Raw genomic sequence first — 12,552 nt, forward strand, 5'->3', positions numbered from 1 at the left:
TTTTAATTTATACTTTAAAATATTTCCGACTTACACAATAATTAGGTTCTTGCAAACACATTGCAAATAATTGACATGAAAATGAAGCATATACAAGCACATATTTAAAAAAAACCAAAATTTACTAAAATTTATATTTTATAATATATAAAATAGTTTTTTATTTAGCAACAAGGTTGGGTGTGTATGTATAATATATTATATATATATATATATATAAAACAATAATAATAAATATTTATTTAAGTGTTAAGATACCGATACCACCGATTAAAAATTATACATAATAAATTTTTTGTATAAAATAAAATAACTAATATAATTTTACCCTCAACATGTAGTAGATTAATATAATCGCGTAGTTAATATAAATTTTACGATATAGCCATAACATAAAAAAAAAATACAATTATATTCTTAGATAACAATAACTCATGTTTGACATGATAAAATAATTTGACAATATAATAGGATATAATAAAATCAACGCTTATCGCAACAAACATTATGGTAACTATGAGAAATTTAGTTCGGTTGCACATTTATAAATTACAATTAATTATTTAAATATATAGATTAAAACAGAAAAAGAAATAAATCACAATATATTGTAACAAATTATTGTTACTTATACAAGAGTAAGTTATACGTGTTCATTGTGTTTTGGTCAGATCGACCGTTAATTCATAAAAAAAATAATAAAATACAAGAATAAAATTTCATGTCGTACAATAAAACATTAACATTATTAAAAATAATAACTATAATAATAATACAAATATCACATTATCTCAAAAAATTATAAAGCATTATGTTGTTTGGCAAATAAAATTGGTAAAATTCACGAAATACAAATATATTATTTCAATAGTTAAAATATAGTGGACCAAACATTAATACTATAACTTTAAACTTCTTCTACCACAGATTTTTCTGATTTGTTATCACCACCGTCCCATTTTAATTCCGCTTGTTTAACATTATTACTGTTGTAAGCGTCGTCCTAAAATAAAAGATAAGACAATGAATCTTATTTTAATTAACATACGTTATTTGAAAAAATAAATAATAAAATTTAAATTAAATTAAGATATTGTTTAATAAAAAACATATATTAATATTAAATAATTGTTATTAAAATAATAATTGATAATTTACTTGTTGAGCGGTAAATCCTGAAGAAGTGGTACTTGACCAGATACCATCACCCCAAGTAGTTATAGTGGCCGTTTCAGAATAACATTGTGTCTTAAAATAATATTACAAATCAATTTAATATTATGAAACAACTAAATTATCAGTTTAAATTTAAATCTATAGTTAATAAATTCAAAGCATAGAAAATAGAATCCAAAAAATCATTTAACAAGGCTAAATAATCTAAATTATTAGTTGATATTCTGTATAGATTAAAAGTTTTAAAAACTATAAAAATGATCAATTTATGTTAGATTTACTTTTATTATAATATTATGTACTCAAACTTAAAACCAAAAATAATACTCACCAAAAATTGCTGTTCTTCTGTTTGAATGTCCCTTTCAATTTGTGCTAGTTCTTCAGACAATTTATCAGTTTCTTTAGCAGCTACATTATGTGTGGCAAGCTATACAAAGAATTGTTAGTTATTATTAAATTGCTTCTATCATTAATAAAATTGAAAAAAGTAATTGCGAAAAGAACATTACTTTAAGATCATTGATTTTTTTTTCCAAATTTTTTAATTGATTCTTCATTTTTTGTGACTCTGCCATTAAACTGAAATAATAAAATATGTTGTTATACCCTATAATAAAAGTATCAACAGCTATAAATATTATTAATACTGTCAACTACTGACCTTTTGGGAGCTTTATGACTACCAAAAAAGTTTGGTGGTTCCATTATACCAGCTGGACTATGTATAGTAATGTAACTTTGTCCAATTGCACCAACAGGCGACGCAACAATATGTGCAGCGGCTGGGTAACCTTGAGGTGAATTAAAATACCAAGATGCAGCTACTGGACTATTACGTGCTCCCCGAAGTGTGCCTAATGGTGTTGTTATCGTCGTGGTTGTTGTAGAACTAAAAAATTGGGCCTGTGCAGCAGCGGCAGCAGCTGGTGTAGGTATTGATAATGTACACGGTCGCCTTAATGATTTGCCATTCTTAGCTCCAACTGTCTGGTTGTTATTAACCACTGTCGATGATTGTGCAGGTGGAGGAGGTGCTACAGGGTTACTACCGTTACCCCCAATAGGGCCATACTTTCCATTAACTGCTAACTCAAATGGCACAAATTCATCTGGATCAGCCAAAATCGAATCGGACCTGTCAACATCAATTGAGGATTTCAATATTTATTGCCAACTATTATAATATCAAAACTAGCACTTTAATCTTATACAGTATGTGGTATAACAGTTAACTTTTTCAACACTGCTAATTTATTACTGAAACTTAAATAATATTAATGTCTTAGGAAACTTAACACTATACAATAGATAGATTTTTGGCCTACTGGGAAATTTTAAAAAGGAGCCCCACATGAAAAAAAAAGTCTAAAAAGGGCCTCATTACCGAAATACGAAGGGGGGCCCCCACCAGGAAATGCCCGGTTTCTCGGTAGGCCTATCTGCCTATGAATTATGAATGATATACATAGCTTATCAACAAGACTGTGTAAGTTATAGATAATATAAACTGTATAATATGCCTTGTAAAATCTATTTAACTAAATATGTCTGAATAAATGAAAGCATCTTATTACGATAAACTAGTAACAACGCAATTTGAAATTATAGAAAAAATAATATTTCAAGGAATATTATTATGACTAAACATTATCAATAATATAGTACCATATACAGTAAAGCCAATAAGGATATACAAGCTATCATTAGTAATTGATGGACAATGTTTACAGTTTATAAATTAACATTTTAATAATTGTGTAAATAAGTTAAATAATTGGTGATAAAAAATAATGGTATGTTTCACTGTACCAAATTTTTAAAAGACTATTACTCCTCACTCCCCTTAAAAACAAGAATAATTAAAATTAAATAATAAAAATAAAATTTATTTCTCAAGAACATATTGTCCATATTGATATATATATATATTATACATAGCTATATAATTTCCAATTATTATTAGGTAAATAAAAAATAAAACATACTGAATGTTACTAGTAGTAACATACATTCATTTTATTTGTTATTCACAAACCTAATAAATGAGTTTATGTTCTACCGTTTCTTTATTCAAATACTTATATTATTAAAAAAGAAAAGATGAGCAATACATGTACAAAAAAATCATTGCCTTCTTCAAGAACTCGTCTGAATGAGCTTATTTCTTGGCGTTTACTCAAAAAAAACCCATCAGGTGCACTGATATGGGGAATATTTGGTGCATCATTAATAATAGATAGTTATTTTTGGGTTCATTTTTTGAAGCGTAAAGAATATCAAGTAATTATAAAACATAGAATTGGTTATCAAATATTAATTAACTTTTGAAAAATAGGTTGACCATAAAAAACGAATGTGGAATGAACGTTTTGAAATGCTTGAAAGACCAATAAAAATGAAATTATATTATTCATCTGATGAAATGGAGCCAAAACCATGTCAACCACTAATTGATGTTTACAAAAAAATGCAAGAGGCAGAATCCGTCAAATGTAAGATAGTTAAAGAATGTATATGTGCAATTGATACTAAAAATGAATAAATATATCTTTTTTTTTACCTGATTAACATGGGACGTCCAGTTTGTATATTGACTGGAGAAGGCAGTCCAGTTTTAGCATGAAATAATCCATTATCCCACATTGAATAACGATCAAAATCCTTTTAAACAAAATAAGCATTTAATAATTATATTAGTAACTGTATGTTTCTCTATTGTTACTATGCAATTTGAGAAAAACTTACTACTTGATCAGGTGTAATAGAACATGCTGTCATTACTCTATCTATTTGCCCCATAAGTTCTTGTTTACGATTCTGAAGAGATACTAAACTTGATGATACATTTTTCTAAGAAAAAATAATTTTACTCAATTTTAAACATGAAGCATTACAATATACTTTTGTAATATATAGGCCATACCATTTTATTAGAATGACCAGGAATGTTTTGATCCATATACATTTTATTGTTTGGATTTATTAGCATACCGTGTGGATGCGGTCCAGGACTAAAAAAATGTTTGCGCATTAGTTTTGTTTCAATGTTACTACAAGCAGCATCAATTAAATACTAATAACACTTACCCATATATTTCATGACCATATTGTCCTACAGGATATATTTGTTGTTGACCATTCTGATAATAATTTTGTCCAGTTGGTACAATATATGAATGTTCTACAGGAATAGGTGCTAAATCTTGAGTGTCTAAAAAATGAAAGGCCATTAATAAAAAAAAATTAACATTTTAAATTAAAAAGTGTATAGGTCATACTTTCAGGTAACATTATTGGTTTTTTATTATGAATAAAATCAAACTGTTCTTTTGGCATAAAATTAGGTTTATTTGTCAAATATTCATGATCAACAATCATTGGTGCCAATCGACTATTTTTACGGTTTTTATTCCTGTACCTAAGAGTAAAATAATGATTATATGTAAGAATTAAATATGTATAATAGTATTTACTTTTCTAATTCTTCTTCTGAATGAGCAAATGTACAACCACCACCTCTTGGACATGTACCTCGTATCATTAAGTCTCGACATAAACTGACTTTGTACCTAGGTACATTTGTTTGATTTTGTATAGATTCATTCTTTAACCCTTTATTAGTATTTCCATGGGACTTAACAAAATCAGTCAAACCTGCGACTACTATTCTAGCACTTTCAAGAACAGAATGTAATTTTTCCCAAGTACACCATTCTAAACCTATGTTGAATAAAAATTAAATTGTGGTGAATTCAAATATTTAAGATAATAACTAAACTTACTAGGATTAGGGTCAACTGCAGCCAAAAGTTCAAAATTTGACCTTAAAGATGATAATTTAGCAGGATCACCAGTCCGCTGTAAAGCGATAATAAGTTCCTGAACAGATTGTGAAAATGACTGTGGGCTTTGTAACTTATCCATAATACTTTGCATGTGCGATTTGTGAGCAGAATCACCATAAAGAAGTGCTGACCATTGGTCAGGAGCTATACGTAGTCCAGCTTCAGTAGCAATTTCTACAATTTGAGCATCATGTTCACGTCTTAAACTCTCATAAGTACGAAACTCTTCTTTTAACTGCATTAATGATGAATCACCATCACGTTTAGAAACCTAATAAAATAATATGCTTGATAAAAAGGTAGTTTATAAAAAATTATAAATATATTTATGATGGAACCCAAAAATAATAAATTAATAATATATAAATGTGCTACAGTTATTAAATAAAGAAGCTTACAATCAATTTCAGTATGTCAGAAACCAGTGCTTTCTATAAAATATTTCCTGGTGTCATAAAATTAAAAACGTGGTTTCCAATCTACATGGTTTAAATTATTATGTGTAATAGGTATTGACTTTTACTCAAATAATAATCATTTAACATACCTTAAAACACGAAGCTCTGTAAAGTAGTTGAACTACATGACCAATACTAGTTTTAGATGCTTGAGGAAAATGTGGTTCTAATCTTTGAACTACAAACATTACTAAGACCTTTCTCGATAAAGCAGAACCATCCTCCAAAGCTAGTAGAACCAGTTTTAATACTTCTTCTTGCATGGCTGGTCCCAAAAACTGACAACCACGGGCTCGAACAGCAGCCCATAAATTAGTAGATAATTGTTGAGCACTTTGATGATGGAGTATAAGTTCTGTCATACTACGTTCACCTAGAGATCTGGCTGCTCTGATGGCTCTCATGCGGCCTTCATTTTCTAAAAGTTGACAGTTCACTAGTGTTACCAATTTACGTTGCATAGGACGTGATAGTCCAGCACTTGTTGATTGACCACCACCTAAAAAATATATTAAAATATTTATTTTAATATATTTATACAATATACTATATAGTAATATATCAAATAAATAATAAAAAATACCAGTTGCAAATGATTTAAGGTATAATGCAAGATGTTCTACACATTTCTTTGATTTATTATATAACAGCCGTTCATCAGATGAAATATTTTTTAACATGGATTTTGGAATGTTTTCATTGTTTGGTATTGATGCTCCCACCAATTGAAGTAAAGCATAATTGATTGGAAGTTGATCAATTTCTATGTTTATTAAATTCTATAAAAAAAAATACAAGGATACATTCTAATTATTTAAAATATTATATTTTTTTCTATTCATATAAATAAATATAATGAATATAGTAAATTAATGAAATAGGAATACAGTAGAATTTTAGTAGCTAGCTTAAATATGAAAATTTCTCCTTCAAATGCCATAAAACTGAATTTTTTCTTTTTTTATGTCACAAAATTATATCTAACTTAAATTTTTTCTTCTTTGAACTTAAAACTACCAAAAGTTAACTAAATTATTATAATTTCATTAAAAATAATTAAATTTTTATTTACATTGTAATTAAAAAATAAATATATAATCGGTACTATTATTAATTTATGACCTACTTTAACATCCCGAAGCAAGTAAAACAAGGAATCTATTAATGACAAAGACAAGACTTAGATACAGCATTTTAATATTTTAGCACATACCTTCACAGATAATAGAGAATAGGATTTTGAATAAGAATAATAACTAATTATTAATAACGAACAAATTGAAAATTGAAAATTATCAATTAAAAAAATTATTTAAAATATAAACTTTGGTTTTAAATTTTAATTACCTATGTTTGGTATAATTACATTAATTATATTTTTAAATATCAAAACTTAAATTATTTAAATATAAATAATAAATTCCGGGAAAAACAAAATATACCTATTGATATTAACTTATTTTCAACATTCATCATTAATCATTATTATACTCAATATGAGATAATAAAATATTATTTAAACAATACTAAATATTGGATAACATTTTAATTACAAAAAAAGTTTCCCTAATTTTTATTTAAATGTATTATTTTGTTATATAGCAAAGGAACAGTTCAGACAATGTAAAAAAAAAACATTTGGATATATAATAAATAATTTTTTTAACACATTTGGTGCATCTGCCATCATAGAGCAGTGTGTCTTATCGGATAAAACTAAATGATAAAACATTACTGAAAAGTGATTTAATAAAAATATATGTAAACTAAGATAAATAAAGGGTGGCTTTTATTTACAAACTACCATACAATTTCTAACGATTAGCATACATTTATTATATTTATTTTGCTGTAACATGTGTGTTAAGCAAACCTAATAAAATCCAGTGCAATTTATTTAAAACCGATACCAAGGAAGTCCAATTAACAATTTAAACTTATAAGTACTCAACATTAATAATACATTAATACATATTATCATTATCTGGGTACTCTAGTTCATTCAACTCGAGTACTGTTATGGAACCAAAGACAGTAAGTCTCAACTGCGACATTTCAATTTATTTTGATGAATTAATAAATTGATTTGAATAACAAATAGGTAAACCAAGAACAATGTCAATTATAAATAAATAATTGCCAACTCACTTGATCAAAGGGGCATTGTTTTTTAGGTAAATTAGACAGGCATGATTTGCACACTGTATGTGCACATCCCAAACTGATAGGATGTCGGGTCTTAACGTCAAAACCATTACAGCACACAGGGCACGCCAGAAAATCGGTCCACTGCGGAGCTTGGATTGGCATAGCTGAGAACAAAATCATATTATATCGCACACATAATTGTTGGGAACAAGGGAAACTATTCGAAATATCTCTTACCTGTTGTTCACCTTGTCGTCTCGTCTTGTGTTTTATGTCGTGGCCGGACTTGTTAGGCTCGATCATTGGGGTCGCAAAAAACAGAACAAAACGGCATCAGACGCGACGGTCGATCGTAAGTGATGATGTCGACATCACAGACTTTGAATAATATTGAATACGAAAGACCTTGGGTAGCGGTTTAGAACGCAGTCAAAAAAAAAATAGAACTAAGAAAGGCTTCTTCTCTTTTGTCGACCGACAACGACGCGTTTATTTTTACACGGGAAATACGCAATTAATACCGACAAATATCCGTCCGGAGGTAGGCGTGATGGAAGGTGCAAAGGTTTTTTTTTTATTATTTTACTTCTTCTCTCCTTTTATCTCGTTACTACTCACCGTTAGAGGCACTTAGAGTATGAGACATGAGTAGTAATGACAACAATAATTGAACAATATAATCACTATTATCACGTATTCGCGTTGTCGAATTCTATTTACACACTGTTTTCATAGTTCCGTACGTATTTTCACATTATGTCGTCATCTGATGATCTCACGACATCGTCGACGCTTGGTGGACGGACGTCGTTATCACGATCACACACACACACACACACACACGCAAGCACGGCAGGCTCACCAGGCGATAGGCACCAGTTCAAACATCAGGTGGCGTTGTGCAGCTGATCAAGTGGGGATTGAACTCGCGGGGAAGCGGTGTGTGTGTGTTACGTATTAGCGTAGTAGCGTGCACCGTACTCGTGTAGATAGTACGTCTTATACTCTTGTTATAATTAATAGTTATTCAAGTTATTGTTAGCCAAAATACATATTTTGTCATGGTCTAGCGTACGTTTCCTAGTATTCTGTGGTCTTCTAACTTTGAACTTGCAACTAACTTACAATATTTTGTTCTGTGGTAATATTACCACAGAATAGATTAAATATATTACACCGTGCTAGTATGGATAGTGTGGTGTACAGGCATACAGCGATTGACCGGTCTGAGATGCAAACTTTCGCGATTACCCGCGATGACTGCAATTTCGCGTGTGCGATTCGGTTTATGCCTTGACAATTGTAGACAGTTATTGAGTTGTCGGCTGTGGTCAACTGGTCGAGACGAGACTGCGAGTTGTGTTAGTGATGACGTAGTCAAGTGTGGGCGAGAGATGGCGGTGGCTGAGAGAAATCGACTGGAGAACGCACGTTGGCCGTGGTGATCCGAAAACTCTTGTCACGTAGGCGGAGGTCCAGTCGTATTTGTTTTATTTTTCAGGAGATTATGGACATGATGATATTTATTTGAATTAAGTTTAAGTTTATGGGCAAACTAATTTGCATAACAGCCATTATCGTAACTCATAACTACTGTTTACGAAAAAAATTGATAAAATGCATGGAGGTACCTACGCTAAAACGATGTCGCTATAATATTAGAAAGCCGTTTTTGGGTCGGTTAAAAATGTGATGTGTAACCTTGATACAAGTTTTTTTTAATGTTATTAATAATATTCGTCAAACGTGGATGTATGAAATTTATTTTATAGGGTTTAGGTAGTGCCGTATTTCCCAGAAAACACTAAGCCAAAGGCGCCAGGTTTTATAAATGTCATGGGGGCTCACTATTTTATAAACACATTGACAGTTTTACCTAAGTAATTACTAAACATTATTGATATAAGCACGTGTTTACAGACGATTTACAGCGGCTAATTTTGAATATTTACAATTTCCTTTATTCACAAACTAAATTTTGTTGGTGATTTTTATTTATACTTATTAAAATACTTAAAAACATTTTTAAATCATAAAATTACTATTTATGAATAAAAATTAATAAGGAAAATAATATTAAAACTGCCCGTCGAAGCGTCTACAGTAACATCTATTTTTGTTTTTTTTTATAGCGGGTTCATGATTAGGTCTCTCTCAATATTATTGTATTAGTAAAATATTTTGGAATTCAGTTTTAGAGAATTTTAATAGTACATCTAAAGTAGAGCTTCTAAAAAGTAAATGTTGACTGAGTAAAAGTAGTTAAACTAGAACTTTATCAATCATTAATTAATTTTATAACATTTTATAACATCAATTCGAAATGACGAGTTATTTATGGTTTATGTAGATTTAGCAAAAATCTGTGAAGAATATGAATTTGATAAGATAAGAATTAAAAACCTTAAACTTAAAGTTTACGAACTAAGAATAATCAACTTCAAATAAAAATGTTGAACCCCCCCCCCCAGGTTAGGATTTTCTTTTAAACAATCGTTTATTTTAAACTTATTGAACAACATTTTTAATTTGTCAAGATAACTTTATAAAAACAAAAAATAATCCAAGTAAAATAATAATAAATCAGGTGGATACAGCTTGAGCAGTAGAGCTAGATAAGTCAAATAAGTTAATGCAAGAGGCAAGACAATGGAAAATCGTATGAATAGATATTAAGCCTATTATCGAAGGCTTCAATTTGAATCCATAGATTTATGCGGAATACAAGACCTAGGTTAGGTCTTAGAGTCTAGCACTTAGAGGATACAGAAATTCTGATCAACTAATAATATAATTATCTGAGAATGTCAATAAAGGAAATTTCTGAGAGATATTACGATACAAGGCACTTGGTGACACATATAACACATTTGAGAAATGTTTTTGAAAACCCAGAGCATCAAAATAAATATATTAGTCCCGTAAGTCAAAACGCTATTATTGATTCTTTTAATAATGTACCTATTGTTAAATTTAGCAAAATGTTTCACTATTATATTATCAATGAAACCGCCGATATATTAGGTGTCGAACAAGTTTCGTTATGTGTTAGATAGGTAGATTGAAAAAAAAACATTTTACGGGAACCTTTTTTTACAGTTTGTTCTCACTTATGATTTATCCGGAGCAGGATTAGCAGATTTGACCAGAGAAAATTTAGAAAAAATTGGTATTGAAACAAAATGAAAAGACTTAATGGCCTCGCTTTATTATTAATTCAACGACAGTTAACATTTGAGATCGATGAAGTGATTAATGATTTAGCAAATAAAAACAGAAAGCTTGATTTTATAATTTGACTACATTTATATATATAATAAATATAATATTATAATGTAATAAACTTCCCCTTCCCATAAAAAAGTTAGTTATATAAATACGCCATTGATCTAGTTGGTTCTTTTGGTAGGTCAAAATTGGAAATTCTTAATAATACCTTAAAATAACCGAAGCTCAGAATTATTTTTCATGATTTACAATGATATAATATTGTATTCAATATAAATAATACATTATAATTGATTTTTTAACATAATATAGGTATTGTTAGCTGAATAACGACTTATGAGGCACACTCGACACCTATACTTCATAGCAGAGCGCCAGAGTTAACTTGACAGCTTTTTTTATTTAATTGCAGTTATTTATTCTATAAAATAAATCCATAAATGTGAATAATAACATATTATTATATTAATATTGTATAGATAATTGATTAAAAATATAAAATTAATTATAGTACATATTATTTTGTGCATAGTAGTGAATGTGATTGCACTAATAACTAGGGTGTCCTGTCTAGATGTCACTATTAAGTGATGACCATAGAGTGTAGAGCCAACAAGCCATTTAGATTTAAGGCACTTTAGCAATTATTATATTTGCACAGTCTTTTAAAGAATACTTTTATTTTGTATTTGGAATACCTATTCGTATAATTTTCAAAAAATATATTTAGAATACATTCTGGAATACTCAAAAATTATTCGAATACTTTGAGAATACTAGTTATTAATACTTATTTGCTCAAAATACGGATATTATCTACACTGGCAATAACAAATTACTAGCACTATATTTATCGGGTTTTTGTGCTAATACAGTAATACCATGAACCTTATGTCCTTAATCCTTATACTATAAGTAGACGGAGTATGGTCGTATAGATGGATGTAGTTCCGGCGTATAAAGTATAAACCTGATAGCGCTGGTAGGTAGTACATCGTACACCACACGTCTGTACATAGTATAAGGTCTATGGGCTATGGCTAATACTATATTAAACACAAACATTTTTTTTCAAATTTAATATTTAAATATAAAATACAAATACTAAAAAAAGATATTCAGAATACGTGTTCGAATATATTTTTTTAAATGTATTTAGAATAGTATTCAAATACTTTACAAGACTGTATTTGCATATAGCATATAGTATTGATAATTATAAATTTATAATAATAAATACTGTTGAAGTTAAACGTTTAACTATTCCAATATATTAAATAATAAATTAAGATATTTTTAATTCGTAGCTAGTACCTATAACTGCTAGAAAAAAAAACTGTAGTAAATTAGGTAGTAAGTAATAACTAATAATTATTATAAGCCAAGCTAGAAGCATAGAAATCGAAAATCACTACCTGTTCTGTGGATTTGTATTTGATGGTTTTGTTATCAACTTTGATAACGGCCAAAAAAAAAAAAAATATTAAATATAACTTAATGAACTTATATAGTTCATTCAATCTTATCTGTGCGGACGACTGACTGATAACATAGAATAATAATATCGAATTTTCATTTATCGCAATGATTTTTTTGCTGTAAAATTAAAACAGTAAATGGTGTAAATTGTAATTAATTATTCATAAATTAAGACATATTATTATTTTGTTGATAAGGTAAAAACCTTAATTTAT

The 12,552-nt window shown here is 28.8% G+C and overlaps 1 protein-coding gene across 1 annotated transcript; it reads right to left on the reverse strand.

Annotated features, from left to right (window-relative positions):
* Positions 1-281: 281 nt before the first annotated feature.
* LOC113553495 (roquin-2) lies at positions 282-9,345 on the reverse strand. The gene is made up of 16 exons (XM_026956852.1): positions 7,868-9,345; positions 7,631-7,794; positions 6,066-6,261; positions 5,572-5,981; positions 4,962-5,295; positions 4,653-4,899; positions 4,458-4,597; positions 4,267-4,390; positions 4,103-4,190; positions 3,925-4,029; positions 3,740-3,840; positions 1,841-2,314; positions 1,689-1,758; positions 1,508-1,606; positions 1,159-1,248; positions 282-1,003 (listed from the first exon to the last, which is right to left on the reverse strand). Exons 2-16 carry the CDS (start codon positions 7,790-7,792, stop codon positions 908-910), a joined length of 2,736 nt encoding a protein of 911 aa, XP_026812653.1. The 5' UTR covers positions 7,793-7,794; positions 7,868-9,345; the 3' UTR covers positions 282-907.
* Between the last annotated feature and the right edge of the window lie 3,207 nt (positions 9,346-12,552).

This window comes from Rhopalosiphum maidis, chromosome 2 (assembly GCF_003676215.2).
Source record: "Rhopalosiphum maidis isolate BTI-1 chromosome 2, ASM367621v3, whole genome shotgun sequence".
In the NCBI taxonomy this organism is placed as follows: Eukaryota; Metazoa; Arthropoda; class Insecta; order Hemiptera; family Aphididae; genus Rhopalosiphum; species Rhopalosiphum maidis.